At 48.2% G+C, this 19,439-nt stretch overlaps 1 protein-coding gene across 8 annotated transcripts in view; it reads right to left on the minus strand.

Moving 5' to 3' along the window:
• The window catches only part of fray (oxidative stress responsive kinase frayed), a 293,102-nt gene that overhangs the window by 70,445 nt on the left and 203,218 nt on the right, over nt 1-19,439 (minus strand). Inside the window, exon 1 of one of the 8 annotated variants that reach the window (XM_075887522.1) lies at nt 7,599-7,621. The exons of 5 other annotated variants lie outside the window; for them this stretch is intronic. In XM_075887522.1, the coding sequence (XP_075743637.1) occupies nt 7,599-7,606 (8 nt within the window). In that variant the 5' untranslated portion in view covers nt 7,607-7,621. Of the gene's footprint in view, nt 1-6,264; nt 6,339-6,654; nt 6,702-7,598; nt 7,622-19,439 lie in introns of those variants that run through there. 2 more of the 8 variants (XM_075887525.1, XM_075887520.1) reach the window with 2 other exon arrangements.

Here is a 19,439-nt window from a genome sequence, read left to right on the forward strand (position 1 = left end):
GGGGCTGGAACAGCCAGTCTTCCCCGAGTGCCGTGCGCGCCTGCGTGGCTGCAGGAGTTCGTAGTGCGTGGTCCGGGTGACTGGAAGATCAAGTGGCGCGGAATGTCGTCCGCAAAGCGCCGAACTGGTTCCCTCACAGAGTATCTGCCCTGCACTATAGTGTGGTGCAAGAGAAAGAAAGGAAAGGCGCTCCCAGAAAGAGCAATCGCCCCGACCAAAGGACGTAAAACAAACGTGGCGGCCCGGCCTATAGATGTACAGACGGCCTCGGGTAAGGTGAAGGACGGCTGCGTCGTCACAATGAAAGCAGTACTTCAAGAGCCGTTCAAGCGTGCTGGTGCAAGTGTGTTGCTTTCCTTGCGCCGGTCATTCCCTACGAGAAGGCAAGAAGTGGTCGTTGCGAAGCAGTACACATGGCGCGCGGCAGTCTGTCCGTAAAGAGAACAACATAGAGCAGCAACGTGTGGCTAACGCATTTCCCTCTGGAATGCAGCTTCAGTGGTCGGGCTTCATCGCGCAGCTGTACCTAGCCAGATGTAACAGCCCATGTAATCAGCCGCAGTATAACATTGGCTGCAGCGCGGACGTTTTCGGTTGTGATGCAAATGAACGTAGTTTCGCCTGTCACGTATAGTTACGGTAATAAGCGTGACCACTTGCGCGCCTTTGCACCGATTCAAAGGGGTTGGACGCCTTCGGCGTGTTATAGCGAGGGAAATGACGCGGTTGCTCGAAGCACTGTCGTTAAAGCAGCCATGATGCGCCCGACTATAATGCCCACTAGCAGCCTCGTCGAAGCCATAATGATGTAATGCGGCGCAGTTCCCGGAGTGAATAGTTTTTCGATGCACAAGGAGTTCCGGACCCTGATTGGCGGCTGTCCGGAGTGCCTTCAGGTCGTAACTAACTCGGTCACGAGTATGATCGGCGTCTGGGGTTATTTCTTTCTGTGCCTCATTTCGGTAGGCTGGAAATAAGTACATGTGTACGCTTTTTCCAACGAAACATATGAAATTACCTGCCGTATGTCTGCGCAGTTGTCTATTAGACCATTATTGTTACTGATAGATAAAAGCGTACAACCAAATGAGAGTGTTACAGCGAGGTGAAAATATTTCTGAAGCATTTGGAGCGAAGATTGTGTTCAACAACAACAACAACAACAACAACAACAACAACAACAACAACAACAACAACAACAACAACAACAACAACAACAACAACAACAACAACAACAACGACGACGACGACGACGACGACGACGACGACGACGACGACGACGACGACGATAACGACGACGAACTGGCGGAACACCAAGAAACTCCAAGAGAACGACTAACATTAGGAGAACAACAACAACAACAACAATGGCTGTTTAAGTTATCAAGGGGACTCGCTTGGTGAATTCCGTACTGAATGGCTGTGTCATCCGCTATCTCCAACGCCAGCGTAGCTCTCGCCGAGTGGCCCGCCGTCCGCGATCTCCTTATGCCGTGTAGCCTTCACCGAGTGGTGCCCCGTCCTCGGACTCCTTCAACCATGTTCCAATTTTTTTTTCTCTTTTCTCAATTTTTACTCCTTGCTCAATCCCTTTTAATCCCTCATTATTCCATTCCTTCGTGATGAGGTGGCACACTTAGCTGCAGACAGTTGCGGGGCTCGCTTTTCTCTTCTTTTCATCTCTTACAACATCGCTTCCTCCCTTTCCAGGCGCTAAACTATACGAAGTGATGATAGATGGAACCATTGTGCAATACCTCGTGTACCTCAAGGTTCCGCCAATGTACGTGAACCAGTGGTCACGGTGCTAGGCTGCCGACCCGAAAGTCTCAGGTTCGATCCTGGCCATGGCTGTCGCGTGTCAATGAAGGCAAAATGCTCGATCGAGGCCCGCGTATACTGTGAGATGCCAGTGAATGTCACCTGAGAACGCGAGATGGTAGACATTTCCGGAGCCCTCCGCTACGGCGTCTTTCATAATCATATCGTGACTTTGGGAAGCGAAACCCCAGATAATATTATTGCAGCGCGTGCTCCTTTCTCTCTGTTTTCATATTACCACCTCATTAGAATTGCCTTGCGCAATGCGCGCCCGAATGACTGAACTATGTAGATAATCTTAAAACCTTCGGGTCAGATTACGTGTGAACATTAGAGTTACCACCGGAACCTTCGCGGCTTGACAATAACGCTGGAATCTTCGCTGGTATATTTATTTATTTACAAATACTGGTGGCCCTATTCGGGCCCAAGCAGGAGTGGGTACACAAATGTCAGTGACAATTAAAAGAATCAATGAAAGCTACAAAAGTTATGAAAAATTTTAACCCGAATGAGGCATGTAATAAATATATAGCAAAACTTACAACAATTTGCAGCACCACTGAGGAACATAAATAAGATATAGCAGCATTTAAAAAAGTCAAGAGAAATATTATTGACGAGATCGGCGAATGATTTTGTTGTGTCAGCATTACAAGCACTTCTCCCGGTTAATTGTTCCTTAATGTAAGAGAATAAGGGAATAACGGGCACTGATGTACGTTGAGGTGACTAAATCGTTGCCTAACTGTCTTATTATGATGAATGCGTTCAAAGCGCATGGGCGGGCAGACCATGTAACGTTCAAGTGGTATTTTGAAGTGACAATGGTATAGCTGATTGAATTTTAGACGAGATTTGTAAAAAAAAGCTGACACGCTTGACTGATTATCAGATTATCGACGGCCGAAGCTTTTTTCGCCGTTATCAGTGCACAGTGGGTATCGCGTGTAGTCTGATTTTGCTTTCCTCGGGCAATAAAAAAAAGTCACAGCTTTACGCAAAGGCGGATCAATGAATGCGATAGCAACGAATTGTAATGTCACGCGAACAATGGCAAGCAGATCGAAACGTGTGCCGCGTTTCTCACGCACAAATGACGCACGATACGTACTGACAGGTACAGATAAACACGAATAAGTGTCTCAGTTGTTACTTCGATGTGTATGAAAAGCGCGCCCTTATCTCAAAAAGACTGTGCAGCGAGTGCAGTGACCTTTGTGCGCTCGGTAACTACAGCAGAATCGTTCCAAAGCCCAAGGCGGAAGATTCTCCCCACCGCGAGATAAGCGCGTGTACACGTGAGCGTCTCCTCCCCCCCCCCTCCGCAGTACAAAGTAAGTACGCGTGACGGTCTGGCGACGCGCGCTCTTCGCGCCATCTCGCTGGTAATGCTTAAAACACAATAGTTCCCCCGAGATCGGCATCGCCAGCGGTAAGTGGTAAATATAAATAGTCCACCACAGCCAAAACTGACAAAAGAGGAAAACGTGATACTGAGACGCCTGCAAAGCAGCACATACACACATACGGCCCTAATGCACCGTCTCTACCCAACGAGATATAGCTCTATGTGCCCGCTCTGCAGCGTACCAGACAACCTGGCACACTTGCTTCTTGAATGCCAGTGTATTTCCAGACGTAATCTGCAACAACACGCGACTGATAATGAAGCAGGACGGACGAACGAAGACCTAACCAAAACGTGGGAGGCGAAGCTCGCCCTCGAGCACCTGGAAGGCCAACAACTCGTCGCCAGGGCCAAGAGGGCAGTAGAAGCCAGAGGGTTCCTGCACTAAGGAGCCCTCCCACCTCAGGGTGGCACCGGGCATTGCTCAGGAGTCAAGACACTGTTTCAAAATAAACGTTTACTTCTCTCTCTCTCTCTCTCTCTCTCTCTCTCTCTCTGCCGTTTCAACGTTGAAATAGGTGCACCTTGGTGGCTCATACAGTAAAGAGAAAAAAAAAGGCTCCTTTGTGGCTCAGCGGCTAACACCACGCACTCACGAGCAAAAGGTCGGACGTTCGATTCCGTGCGCCGGAGTTTTTTTTTTCTGGGTTAATTTTTCCTCGCGTTTTCATATATATAGATACATCTACATACGCGGTGAATTACGGCGCTCGCCGACGCCGGCGACAAAATCCAACCGAGAGTGTCCATATAATTGCTATCGCAATAAAGGTTTCGTCTGAAACCCGCCAACTGCTCCCTTCTTCGACGTCACAACCGCATGGCGATATACCTCAGTCATCTGAAACGCCAATAATTGTGCACTTTTACCCCCCCCCCCCCGTGTAAGAATTTACCCACGCCGTGTAACAAAAAAGCTCGCACGATACCAGGAAGGCAGTGTGTTGACCACATTTACAAATATTGAAAAAAGATAAAAACAATGTAGGACCACGCCATAGCGAACAGTATACGTCGTACGTTGGCAGAGGAGTTGCGACAAAGAGAGTCCTGACAATCTCAGTGAAGGACAACAAATGCTTAGTAGCTAGCTATAACACCTATTATATGATATAGAGCCATTTGTGAGGCAATATAGAAGGAACCTGTTTGTTTACTTTTTTTAACACAAAAGCAACACTGCTCACACAAGATAAATCTATTAACGTACGTATCAGCGTCTCACAAAAATTAAAGTTCCGTGCACCTGGGTAAGCAGTTCGTTTCAGGTTACATAAAAAATCAGTTTCGCGTGTACACGCTGTGACCTTGAAAGTTGATTTGATTGATTTATATGTGGGGTTTAACGTCCCAAAACCACCATATGATTATGAGAGACGCCGTAGTGGAGGGCTCTGGAAATTTCGACCACCTGGGGTTCTTTAACGTGCACCCAAATCTGAGCACACGGGCCTACAACATTTCCGCCTCCATCGGAAATGCAGCCGCCGCAGCCGGGATTCGAATCCGCGACCTGCGGGTCAGCAGCCGAGTACCTTAGCCACTAGACCATTACGGCGGGGCAACCTTGAAAGTTGCCTCACAATTTTGTTAGCAGTTTCCCGGGGTAATTTGACTGGTCCGCGAACAAGAGTGTGTAGTTAGAGAGTCGAGGCTCGAGTACTCACTTATTTTGAAGGACTCTCTTTCCGAGTAACAAACATGCTCGGGCAAGCGTTCAGTGACAGACTATATACCATGGCGCAAGTTCGTTGTGGTCGCCACCTGGCGCGGTACACGTGTGGTCGAGCTTGACAGCTGTCGTTTTCTGTGCGCATACAAGTGCACTGTAAATGGAGAGTGTTATCTTTCACAAAACGCATCTAGCACGTCGAGCAGTCGTTCTTTCATGCGCAGCGAGCAAAGAGAACGTGAAATCTGTCGCCACGAAGATTCCGTGCCGCTTGCGGCTGAGAACAAGACGTCAGCCACTTGCCCAGCATTTTGAAATTTTGAAATTTACGGAAACACAAGACAGGCGACGGCTGTTATCTTCATCCTTGCTATTTTCTTTCTCATTATTTTCGTATTGATGTCGATTCTTATCCTACTTTTTTGTCTACGACTATGATCATCCCGTTTATGGCCGATGTCCAAGCGCCAGCCGCATCGGCTAGGCAGTTTTACAACACGAACTCATTGCTTCAGAATAAGATACACGTTGCGGACTAGTTGACGGTGCACATTTTCTTCATATTTTACTCTGATTTGCCGTTTATAGGTAAGAGTGGCTTTCGCGAAGTCATTCTCTGCTATGTTCTGTTATAACTACTTTGCTGTGGAGATGTTGATGCTCATATAAAATTGTTCTTTTTTCGATTCGAACTGACTGACAACCCTTTCTGTAACAACTGTGGTAGAGAGGAAACACTACGGCACATCTCCTGCAAGTGTCCTCGCTACAATGCGCAGAGAAAATCACTTGCAGTCGCGCTAGCTCGCATTGATCACAGACCGATGACGGCGGAAACTATTCTGGGTTGTCATCCTGAGAGGTCATTCTGGGTGAAGGTGACGTAAGTAGTCCTCAACTTCTTGAAGACAACAGACTTGCACCGGCGGTCATAAACTAATGACCACCATGATGACTGTGAAGTGCCGCTTTGTGTGAGCGTGCTTCCCCCCCCTCTCTCTCCATCTTTTAATCTCCGCGGTCCTATACCCCAGTGTAGGGTAACATACCGGTCCTTCTGTGCTGGTTAACATTATGGGCAGTACCAGTGCACAAACTCACGGGACGAAGAGAAGAGACACAAACAAGCACTTGTTTGTGTCTCTTCGTCCCGTGAGTTTGTGCGCTGGTACTGTCCATAATGTATCACCAACTAGCCCAACTATCAGCTCTGCTTCTGGTTACCATCCCTGCCTTTCCTTTCTCTCCTGATTATACCTTGCCTTGCTATGTGTGTGTCACAGAACGTCGCACTGAATAACTTTCACGAAGAATGCTTCTTACTTATGAGAGCAATACATTAACGCAAAAAAAAACTCACAGTGCGAGGCTTGGAGTCAGGTCGGGCCCGATACAACAACTTCTTTGAACAGCAGCCATGACCATACGGATACATTTAATTCTTATACGTGCAAGGCGTTATCGCAATCAGCAAAGAAAGAAGAGAGGAAGAACAAAACAAGAGGGAACGTAGCGAGGTTATCCAGACACATGTTCGGTTGGCTAACGTACGCTAGGGAAATGAAAAAAGGAGAGTATAAAGATAGGAGAGGGGAGAGAGAGGGAAGCAGACAAGAAAATTGTCAGTAAATGTACTGACGTGTATGTAGCAGTAACACTAAGGTCGAATGCGTTTACATGGGCCTGTAGTCCTCAAAAAGCATAAAAGAAGAATCTGCGTCAGTAATCATAGCGAGAAGAGTGCTCCTACTTGTGTGTCTTGAACTGTCCTAACCAAATCATCCCTTGCTTGCTTGTGTAAATGGCTTGGACATTCGACAGGCACTGTGTACGTGAGCACCGATTTTCGAAATCTTGAAAGGATGTCCGAACAGGCTTTAGAATCAGCAGCTAGCCTTTCAAAGGAATAAAGAAACTGTGAAATCATTTCCTTTCTTTCTTCTATAGTTTGCTAAATGCAGAAAGTCGAACAAAAAGTATGTATGTTAGGGTGAATCACTTCTCGAACGCTTATTCGACAAAGTCAAGGTTTAGGCGAACTGCTTTGTTCTTATAACCTCTTTAATACGATGACGATATAAAGGAAGGTTTACTGTACCGTAAGCGTTTGTTTTTCTGAATAACTGGTTCTTTGTTCGAAGAAAGAAAAGAAAACGCTCATGGAGTAATGAAACCCACAAAAATCAAGAGAACATAAAAATTGGTCTTGCTGTGCATGGAGCTGCTGTACGTCGTCGTTCGTTATGCGTTTTATTCAGCGACGCGCATTGTAAAAACTCGTCCGATATTGTCTGTGTGAGGCCTCATGGATTTAAAAGGTATATAAAAAGCGTTGCTATATATAAACGCCACGTGCAGCTGCATAGCGACGTCCGCGAAATTCGCCGTCTTCGCCATCGAGCGAACGCATACCGTATGAACGAATACACGACACAGGGGTGGTCTAGTGGCTAAGACACTCGGCTGCTGACCCACAGGTGGCGTCATCGAATGCCGACCGCGGCGGCGGCATTTTTCGATGGAAGCGGAAATGCTTGAGGGTCGTGTGCTTAGATTTAGGTGCGCGTTAAAGAACGCCGTGCGCTCGAAATTTGTGGAGTCCTCCACTATGGCGCCTCTTACAGTGCTATGGCTGTTTTGGGACGTTAAACCCCAGCAATACACGACACACTTACAAAGCTTCAGCAACGTTACCTGAGCATATCACCCCACCAATCACGGACGCCAGAGTTCGCGCGCATTCATATCAGAGTCGTCGAGAACCGCTTGCGACACCGCAACCCAAGACAACAGAGGCCGCTACGACCTCGTCGCTGCTGTAAAGACAGAACGCGAAGAGCTTTGCCGCTGTGTACGCTGCAGCGTCGCATGCACGCACGACGCCCGAATAGAAGAAGAAGAAAGAAAGTCGCCACACACGCAGCGACGCGACACGAGCCGCCACCTTCTTCGCGGAGGACACAATAGGTCATTCGCGACGACGAGTCGAGTTTGATCGAATACGCCTTGTGCTGCGCTGGCCTGGCTGCGAGGAACAATACGGTTGGTTGTCTTGTTTACACATGGCTATACACCACCCGAGGAGGAACACGCACGGCTGCAAGGAGATGATCTGGTCGGTGATATCGGGCTGTATACATACGTACGGTACACATTTGGTGCGGTGTATTTACCTATTCTCACGGTTTTATGAGTATGAGAACCACGACATGAGTTTGAAAGACGCCGCAGTTGTGGGCTCCAGAAATTTGGGTTCATTAACATTCTCCTAATTATAGGGGCACGGGCATTCAACAGTTCGCCGCGACCGAAACGCACCTGCCACTGTCGGGATACGATCCCGCGACCTTCGAGGCAGCTGTCGAGTTCTATAAGCACTAGACCAACGCGGAGCATGCGCGTTGTTGCGTCCCGCTGCCAGTGACGTCTTCGAGGCGAGCGCGATGTCGCCGCCACTCAGTTCCGCGAACGCAGCGACTGTTGAGGCTGACCATTGTGTCGCGGGACGGTGCGCTGGCGCCACGGCTGGGCCCTGCGGAATGCGGCGGCGGTTTCGGGGAACGAAAGATTCGTCGCTGCTTCTTGGAGGGATGGGTCCACCCGGAACAACTGAGCATAGAGCTGAGGGGAAGTCGGGTTCCGGGTGGACGATTCACCCCCTTGATCCCCCCCTCTTACTGCGGGCCGCCCCTGCCTTTCGTGAAGTGGACTGATGGACCGAGATAGAGGGAGAGGGGCGGCAACGAGAGGGATAAAAAGGACGGAGGAGACGGCGGGCGCAGAGGGGGAACAACGATGACCAGTTAACTTTTCTTTGAATGCAAATAAATCCCTTTTTTCAAGTTTCCTAAATGGACGTCCTGCTTTCATGACCTGCCTGATCTTGGTCATCCCACCCAATCTACCCCGACGACGCTACAAACTGGATGGCAGCGGTGGAATCAAGAAAAGGCATGCAGAAAACTGCGGACGGAAGATCGACTTCTGTGGATCCGGGATCAGCAGAACGAGACCTCGTGGCTCCGGGAGGCACAACCGTCGCAGTAACGGCATGAAGTTTTGGACGACTCCAGGAAACTAAGGACGAGCAGCAGAAGGCAGACCAGACGATCTGGGATCGGCGGTCCTGTGAACGTGGCTCTGGGAGACACGTCCTTCGCCAGCTCGAGGTTGGAAGTAGCTGCGGACGGAAGATCGACTTCTGCGGATCCGGGATCGGCAGAGCGAGACTTCGTGGCTCCGGGAGGCACAACCGTCGCAGTAACGACTACCGGAAACTAAGGACGAGCAGCAGAAGGCAGACCCGACGATCTGGGATCGGCGGACCTGGGAACGTGGCTCCGGGAGACACGGCCTTCGGCAGCTCGAGGTTAGGTGAGTGCTTGAGCGATCACGTTTTGCCGGACGATAAGAACAGGGTTCTATCGGGCAATTGGCTCTGAAGGGCCGCCACAAGTGTGCGGTGAATATTGCAGAAGTATTGGTTGGCTCTTGTGAAGATATGGATATCGGAGTGTTAAAGAAAGAAGAGCTGTTGCTGTTAGCAGTAGAGCTCAGCTTGGATATCAATAGCAGGTTAAGGAAGCCCGAAATTCGCAGTGCGATAATCGAAGGGGGTTTCGAGGAGGACGAGCTCAGCGAGGCCTGGGAAAAGATATGTGAGGAGAAGAAACAAAGGGAGGAAGAAAAGAGGGAAAGAGCGGAAGAGAAGGAAAGGCAGGAAAGGAGAGAACAAAGACAGGCCGAAATTGAGCTCGAGAGAATAAAGCTAGAGCAGGCGAGATTAGCACGCAGTGCAGATGCGGCGCCGCCGCATACTGAGAACCTGAAGATGACGAGTTTGCTTCAGCCGTACAAAACAGGCGAGGACATTGGTCTCTACCTGATTAATTTTGAACGGATCTGTGAGAAACATTCATTTCACCAGGACACCTGGCCAGAGCGGTTGCTTGCGTTGTTACCGGGTGAGGCCTCGCAGGTCGTGGCCAGACTGAGCGCAGCCGAGGCAGGCGTATACAGTTCAGTGAAGTCGACATTACTCGCAAAATACAGGCTCTCCACAGAGGAATTTCGGAGGAGATTTAGACGGGAAAGAAAGAAGCCTGGTGAAAGCTTTGTTGAGTTTGCGTGTAGCCTGAGTGATAATTTTTCAGAGTGGGTGAAAGGAGCAGGTGCGGATAACTTAAGTAAACTGAGGGATCTAATTTGTTTGGAGCAGTTTTATGACACCCTGCCGGATAACGTGCGCCTGTGGGTCAAGGATAGGCAGGAAGGTGTGTCTGTTAGGAGTGCAGCACAGCTTGCCGACGAGTACGTGGCCAGTCGAGGCTTCAGGACCCCGATCAACAGCGCACATCACTATCAAAGGCCTGCACCACGGCCCCAAGCTTACACTCGAGGACCGCAAAGCGCAACAAAAGAGCGAGAGGAAACTAATCAAAATTCGGCGCGTGCTGAAGGCAAGCTGAAAGAGCAGGAAAAGAACAGAAAGGAGGTCAGAAATCATTTAGAAGAGTTAGAGTCGCGAGCTAAGGCGCTATGTTTCAAGTGCAACGAAACAGGTCACTTTGCCCGAAACTGCTCAAAAGGTAGGCCAGTGTTTGCTTGCGTAAGCGATCACCCGAGTAACCTAGATCTTTTGAAACCTTACACGACAGATTTAATGGTTAATGACAAAAGGTGTAGGGTACTCAGAGACTCCGCGGCCACTATGGACGTAGTCCATCCGAACTACGTAAAAAGTGAAGACTACTTATCCGAATGCGCGTGGATAAGACAGGCCGTCAGCGAAGATTCAGTGTGTTTACCTATGGCAAAGGTACACATTCGGGGTCCTTTTGGAGCGATCGAGACAGTAGCAGCAGTCTCCCGTGGGCTACCAGAGGGCTACCCGTACCTTTTCTCGAACAGCTCGGAGTCACTACTCAACGACAGGGGGTGCACTTTTGCTGATGCCCAGGTCATGGCTTTGACGAGATCGAAAGCACGCGTATTGGCTCAGCAGCTGCGTTACGGGGAAGGGGAAGGTGCCAAAGCGAAAGAGTTAACCACTGAATCCGAAGAAGTTAAGCCCGACGAGGCACTTATCCCTATTCCTCCGACCGAAAATCCGGAAAATGGTCAGATTAAGAAGCCGATAATTGAGAAAAGAAAGAAACCTTCGAAAGGAAAAGATCATAGTTTGCAGGGGTCCGTGTTGGCCCCAATCTCGCACAGCTACGAGCGCATGCTAGGGGTTGACAGGGAAGCGTTACGGCTGTCTCAGAAAACTGACCCTAGTATAGCGGTTATGAACAACGGAAACAGTGAAGGTGTTTCGTCAAGAAACATCTCTTTCGAAGTGAGGAACGGTATCCTATATCGTAAATACCGAGATAGGCGAGGGCAGTGCTACGATCAATTGGTGGTGCCATCACCATACCGCAAGGACCTACTCAGTCTTTGTCACGATCACTCATGGGCAGGACACCTGGGCATAAATAAAACCAAGAAAAGATTGCTACAGGAATTTTATTGGCCGGGGTGTTTCAGGGACGTGCAGAATTTCGTGAAGACTTGTGACGCTTGCCAGAGAGCCGGTAGGTCTAACGACAAATGGAAGGCCCCGATGGTAAAAGTGCCCATTATTTCTGAGCCCTTCCGCAGAGTTGTTGTAGATTTGGTGGGGCCGTTGCCGAAAACAAGTGCGGGGAACAGATACATTCTCACACTATTGTGTCCTGCAACGAAGTTCCCCGAGGCGGTGCCCTTACAGGAGGCAACTTCGGTCGAGGTAGTCGATGCGTTGCTTTCTATATTTTCGCGCCTCGGTTTCCCTGCCGAAATGCAATCGGATCAGGGAACCGTTTTCACGAGTGCTCTCACGACCATGTTTCTCGAGAAATGTGGCGTTAAAATTTTGCATAGCTCGGTTTACCACCCACAAAGCAACAGTGTGGAGAGATGGCATGCTACCCTAAAAAAAGTATTGAGAGCTGTTTGCCATGAAAGGAAGTGTGATTGGGATGGTTGTTTACCGGGCACGCTATTTGCGTTGCGCACAGTGCCACACGAGGGAACCGGGTTCGCACCGGCAGAGCTGGTGTATGGCCGGAATCTTCGAGGTCCGCTGAGGCTAGTCCGCGAACTGTGGGAGGATGATCGGGGGCCTAAATGTGTGATCGAGTATGTGTTGAACCTAATGCAAAGGTTACATAAGTGTCGTGAGATCGTGAAGGGCAACCTAGAGGCGAGGCGAGACGCTTCAAAGCGCTACTATGATAGAAATGCCAGGACGCGATCATTCAACCCGGGCGACAAAGTGATGATATTGAGGCCTAATCGCCAGAATAAACTGGAAGTCCACTGGGATGGACCTGCCGAGGTTATCAGTCGCCTTTCGGAAGTAAACTACACCGTGAGATTACCTGGAAGAAAACGCGAGGACAGGGTCTACCACGTAAACCTAATGAAGCCATTTTTAGAGCGAGCAGCAATTGTTAGCATCGCCATGAATGTTTCAGAAGAGGTTTCTCTAGAGGTACCTTGTTTTCCTGGGAACACGGGCCCTAGTGTAGAAGAGATAATCGCGTGTGCAGTTAACAAAGACGAGTTGGGTACAGCTAAAGTCGAGGATCTGAAGAGCCTTATTCAGGAATATTTGGAATGTTTTGGGGAAAGGCTCGGAAGGACTCATTTGGTACAACATGATATCGAGCTGACTACAGAGGTCCCTTTTAGCTCGAAGGCGTACCGCGTGTCTCCGCGACAGCTGGACTTAATGAAGGCGGAAGTTAAAAGGATGCTTCGCCTTGGCGTGATCAAAGAAGCATATAGTGACTATTGCTCCCCTTTGATGTTGGTCGAGGTGCCGGGGAAAGAACCACGGCCATGCGTCGATTATCGCAGGTTGAATGCGATCACAAAAGACCAGGTGTACCCGTTGCCTAACATAGAGGAAAGGGTGGAGCTGGTAAGCCGGGCTACCTTCATTTCAACCCTAGATTTAGTGAGAGGATATTGGCAGGTGCCCTTAACTGAACGAGCAAGTCGGTATGCAGCATTTGTAACACCCTTTGGCGTTTATCAGCCCGTCACCATGGCCTTTGGTTTGAAAAACGCACCCTTCTGTTTTTCAAGGTTAATGGATCGGGTGCTAGAAGGACTAGAAGAATTTGCGGTGCCATATCTAGACGACGTGGCCGTATTTTCTAATGATTGGGAGTCTCATTTGCAGCACACACGAACGGTGTTTGAAAGAATCAAAGGGGCGGGCCTGACTATTAAAGCCGAGAAGTGTCAGTTCGGCCAAGCCCGTGTCACGTATTTGGGACACGACATAGGGCAGGGAAAACGGGGACCAATGAAAGCCAAAGTAGCTGCGATAGTCAACTTCCCAAGACCCGTAAACAAAAGGGAGGTGCGAACATTTCTAGGAATGACAGGCTATTACCAGCACTACATTCCAAATTATTCGGAGCTCGCCAGCACGCTAACCGACAGCCTGCGAAAACCTGAACCGGAAGTGGTAACTTGGAGCACCGAGAGGGAGGAGGCCTTCCAAAACTTGAAGAAAGCTTTGTCTTCTCGGCCCGTGCTTGTCGCGCCAGACTTTAGCCGAGAATTCATTCTCCAATGCGACGCCAGCAACCGAGGTCTAGGTGTCGTCTTGGCCCAACTTAACGAGGGAGGTGAAGAGCATCCGGTGCTCTATCTCAGTCGGAAGCTGACTCCCCGAGAAGAGGCTTTCAGTGCCTCGGAGAAAGAATGTTTGTCCATTGTGTGGGCCATTCAAAAACTAGGATGCTATATTCAAGGCACAAAATTCACGGTCGAGACTGACCACTGCCCGCTTTCATGGCTGAAGCAAATGTCCAATAAAAACGGGAGGCTGTTGAGATGGAGCCTCATACTACAGGAGTATAACTTCGAGGTCAAATATAGAAAGGGGAACCAGAATAAGAACGCCGATGGACTGAGCCGTGGATTTTAGAGTCGAACACTGATTTTCTTGTTGCTGTTTCTTTTTTTACTGATGTGTTTCTATCGCGGCTGAGGTCACGGCATTTAGATTTTTTTCCAAGGGCTGACCACCACAAAAAAAAAAAAGAAAGAAAGAGAGGGCAATCATGGGGTAAAATTATGGCAGTTTTGGCGTCCGGTGGGCGTGTCGCTCGGGCACGCCGACCAGAGTGTGTGTGCTTGTGTTGTGTATCCCTGGAACAGGGTTATTGGTGATGCGAGTGCTGAGGCCCAGAGAGGCCGAGTGTTTGCACATGTCGTCTCGACGCTTCAGGTGACCCGACAGTTGGCCACCCTCGAGTCGAGTCTTTCGGCGGCGGAGGAGTCTGTTGCGTCCCGCTGCCAGTGACGTCTTCGAGGCGAGCGCGATGTCGCCGCCACTCAGTTCCGCGAACGCAGCGACTGTTGAGGCTGACCATTGTGTCGCGGGACGGTGCGCTGGCGCCACGGCTGGGCCCTGCGGAATGCGGCGGCGGTTTCGGGGAACGAAAGATTCGTCGCTGCTTCTTGGAGGGATGGGTCCACCCGGAACAACTGAGCATAGAGCTGAGGGGAAGTCGGGTTCCGGGTGGACGATTCACCCCCTTGATCCCCCCCTCTTACTGCGGGCCGCCCCTGCCTTTCGTGAAGTGGACTGATGGACCGAGATAGAGGGAGAGGGGCGGCAACGAGAGGGATAAAAAGGACGGAGGAGACGGCGGGCGCAGAGGGGGAACAACGATGACCAGTTAACTTTTCTTTGAATGCAAATAAATCCCTTTTTTCAAGTTTCCTAAATGGACGTCCTGCTTTCATGACCTGCCTGATCTTGGTCATCCCACCCAATCTACCCCGACGACGCTACAGCGTGCATCGGAAGCAGCACCGTTCACTATTAAACAAACAAACAAACAAACAAACAAACAAACAAACAAACAAACAAACAAACAAACAAACAAACAAACAAACAAATAAATAAATAAATAAATATTATAGGCCCAGAGTGTTTTTTCGACAATTCATTCGTTTGCTGCGGTATTAGATACAGGAGCAAACTCCTAGCACAAAGCCCTGCCGACGGCCATCTGCTGATATCAAAGCAGCTTAGGGGCCACTGTACTTCGCGGGTTTCGTACAAAGATTATTCGATGGTGCAGAAAGCTTGCTCGCCATCTTTTTTTGAGAACGTTTTCGTCACACATTAGAGTTCGCGTTGACAAGACAAAGATCACTGCGTTACTGTGGTGTACATCATGTGCTTTTCGTAAAGCTTAAATATAGAACGGCCCATGTTAAACGCATGCCATTCATGACACATTGTTTTTCGTAGTCGATACGTGTGGGTCACACAGAAAGTAGGTGGCAGGCTATGACTTACTACCGTATACAGTAGGGTGACTATAGTGCGCCGACTGCTCTTCGTACTTAGTTGAAATAACAATAAAAAAGGCGAGGCGCACAAGAATAATTCTTTGCGAAGAAAGGCCATTAGGATGCTCTGCGAAGACGACAGCTGCAGTGTTATGCGCGACAGGATTTGAGCACGTATTGTAAAACAGCTATAAAGGCGAAGCAACAGCAGTGCTACTGAGCCGTCTATTATTGCAACTGTAGGCCTTTGAATGTAAGCTTAAGCTATTGTTCGCGAGTGGAATGACATTTCGGAGACCTACAGAGGCCTCTCTTCGACTTAAAGCCCGCAAATGACACATGGCACAGAAAAATAAAAGTTCAGTACACGACATGGTTTAATAAAACGACGGTAGCTGTAAGTGTACTTCACCTCTCAAGGCTTACTCGTGTAAACCTGTCCTATATCAGGGACGCAGCGATCGGCAATCGAGCCTTCGACTTCTCGGCCTCGCATGATGGCCACGACAACGACATAATGTGACAGCAGGAAACGTAACCGTAAAGTATCTATTCGGAGCAATCCATTCATCTCATTCAGCGACGAAGAATATAGATTAGGACTCACAAAGTTGGTGTTTCGCGTTGCTGAAAAAAACTTCTTTTTTTTTTTTTGCGTTCCCATCTGCTATACGCAATGCATCCACCGATAACCACTTTCCCATCTCGTCCGCCATGAGTGTAATTACGACGCTCGGCTGCCGACACGAAAGTCGCTGGGTGCGGTATCGGCCGCATTGCGATGGAGGCGAAATGGTAGAGACCCGTGTGCTGCGAATAGTCAGTGCGCACGCGGTGAACAACAACAGGTAAGCGGAATTCGCGCGGCCTTCGACTTCGGCTTGCTTCGTATTCATATTGTGGTTTTGGAACGTGACAGCATTGAGCGACAGCCTGCGAAACCCTGCACTGTGTGTGTCGTGTGACCCTGTATACTTCTTTCTCACTCTCTCTCTTACTCCCTCGTTCCCCTCTCCCCACATGTAGGGTAGCAAACCAGTCTAGTTAACTTCACTACCTTGCCGATATTCGTTTCCGCTCTCTCCGGAACGTAAAGCTCGGATATTACGGAACAAACAATATTTTAGGGGCGAAGCTCCTTAACATGTGGGTCTGTACATACTCTGAGGTATGTAGTTGTAGTTGTAGTAGGTAGCTACCTCCAGTTTAGTTCCTGCAGTGTTCACTAGATGGTAATAGTTGTAGATGATGAAAAGATGCGATATGCCATAAAACTAGATGGTGGTACTTGGAGTGTTCACAAGATGGCGGTACTTGGAGTTGATGAGAAAATGCGAGGCGTTGTAAAACTAGATCGCGGTACTTGTAGTTGACAATGAAAAATGAGAGATGGTATAATAGAAATGATGTCACATATGACGCGTGTCATTGGTGGAAGGCAATCGTTCGATTTAGTGCGGCGACGTACGCTAGGAGGGTAGGCCCGGGTGCTCAGATTTGGGTGCACGTTAAAGAACCACAGGTGGTCGAAATTTCCGGAGCCCTCCACTACGGCGTCTCGTAAATCATATGGTGGTTTTGGGACGTTAAACCGAAATATCATATTATCGCGACGTACGCTAGGGGGAGCGTCGTAATAACATTCGTTCGCTGTTGGCGCGTGCTTGGAGTCGCCGGATGGGCAAGGCTGCAGAGCGGCGAGCGCGCAAGGCAGTGACAGCGCTCGCTCACTGACAGAATCAGGATGTGCGAGCCCGCGAGGCAGAAGCACGCCGTGAAGCTGCTCGACGCCAACGCCAAGATCCTGCTATACGAGAGCGGGAGTACCAAGCGGCACGGCATACACACATAGCGTTTCTCACGTCTTTAAATGATGCTCGACTGGGCGAAATGCACAAAGGATTCATGATTTACCAATGACTCACTCCGGAGCTTCACCCACTCATCATCATTCACCCCTCGGATATGTTGTGTTTTTTTTTACTCTATGCCACCTCACCGGCGCGACTTTTCGATATGGCGACGAACTTACGAACTTATCTGCGGGATAAAAAAAAAACATAATTTATTTTACGTATATCGAGGTAACATGTTTCCTACATCAAGAAACCTCGCATGAATATTCAACTACTCCGTTTTTTTTGTCGTTATGTAACTCTGCTATGTTTAGGAAATGATTAACTTCGACCTTTTTTGCTGTTGTTCAGGCGTTTTTACGTGACACTCCGACATCATTTACAGCGGTTACACTCCTCGTACAGTAGCTTAACGTCGAATGTTTCAAAGAAAATAAACCCTATACTTGAATGACTTTTATTCTGCAATTTTCTGGCACAGAAAAAAAATGAAATGATTATTTTTTTGTGTAGCAAGTGAGTATTCCTCACGATCATGTAATATAAAGGTCAGGCAATTTGTCGCATATGACGTATATACAAGACACATTCATGGTTGCGTGATGGCAATTATTACAGCGAAAGTTGTTATTAATCACAACAAGGGTCGCGTGTGCCGTAGTTGTTCGCCGCCTCCGCAACCGGTGTCCGTAACTACTCGCGTGTAAAATAAAGAAATTTAAGCAATTAAAAAAACACCCATGGCACAATATTATTCGAACCCGGGTCACCTCGTAACGTTGTGCTGATTTTAAAGTGACATATTAACATTTCCGATTCGTGCTTCGCATATTGTCGATTCCCACTGTACGTGGGATCTGCCAATTTTTTTCTTTAATGGTATTTATTATAATTCGTATTCAGAATTATAAAATTCACCTAGTGATACACTTACTCAGCGACAGCAATCGCACAACTACTGCACAAACATTCAAATGCTTGCATATGTGCAGGAAAAGAGGAAAGGTGCTTCTAATCGGGGCTTGAAACTTCATTGCAAACTGACCTAGACAGGCTTGATGTATGCACTAAGGAACAAAAAATGCAAAGTAACTATTAATATGGATAAAATAGTTAAAGTAGCGAAGGACTTTTACAGAGACCTGCACAGTAGCCGGGACAACCACGACCATAATGTAAGAACTATAGCAGTAACCCCCCCATCAGTAATGACAGAAGAAGTCATTAAAGCCTTGGAGGGAATGCATAGAGACCAAGCTGCTGGTGAGGATCAGGTAATATCGGATCTGCTAAAAGACGGAGGACGAACTGTGCTAGAAAAACTGGTCTCCCTGTTTAGGAAGCGTCTCCTGACGGGGAGAGTACCATAATCTTGGAAGAATGTTGACATCATTTTAATTCATAAGAAAGGGGATGACAAGTACTTGAAGAATTACAGGCCAATCAGCTTGTTCTCCATCGCATACAAGCTATTTACAAAAGGGATAACTAAGTGAATTAAGAAAACATTAAATTCAATCAACCGAAATTTCGTATAGGCTACTTAACTATCGTCCACATTCATACTATGAATCAGGTGATAGAGAAATGCTGAGAATATATTCAATCACTGTAAATATAACCTTCATAAATTACGAGAAGGCATTTGATTCAGTTGATATATCAGCAGTCATGCAGATACTGTAGAATCGGGGCGTCGACAAAGCCTATATAAACACCCAGGATGAAATCTACAACGGATCAACTGCCACCATAGTGCTCCATAAAGAAAGCGACATAATATAAAAAAGAAGGGTGTAAAACAAGGAGACAAGTTCTGCCGAGTGCTATTTACGCGTGCTCACAGGAAGTTTTCAGAGGCCGAGAATGGGAACAGTTAGGGATAAGAGTTAATGAAGAGTACCTTAGTAACCTGCGCTTCGCCGATGACATTGCATTGCTGTGTAACTCAGGGGACGAGTTGATATTCATGATTACTAAATTGGACAAGGAGAGCAGAAATGTGAACCTTAAAATGAATCTGCATAAAACCAAAGTAATGTACAACAACTTCGGAAGAGAACGGTACTTCAAGATAGCTAGCAGTGCACTTGAAGTTGTAAAGGAGTACGTCAACTTAGGACAAGTAGTAACCGCGGATCCGAACCACGAGATTGAAGTAACTAGAAGAATAAGAATGGGGTGGAGCACATTCGGCAAGAATTCTCAATCCTGAATGGTGGTAGATTGCCACTATCCCTCAAGAGGAAGGTATATACCAGCTGCGTCTTGCCGGTACTTTCCGATGGAGGAGAAACGTGGATGATTGCAAAGATGGATCAACTTAAGT

Source organism: Rhipicephalus microplus, chromosome 1, assembly GCF_043290135.1.
Source record: "Rhipicephalus microplus isolate Deutch F79 chromosome 1, USDA_Rmic, whole genome shotgun sequence".
Classification (NCBI taxonomy): Eukaryota; Metazoa; Arthropoda; class Arachnida; order Ixodida; family Ixodidae; genus Rhipicephalus; species Rhipicephalus microplus.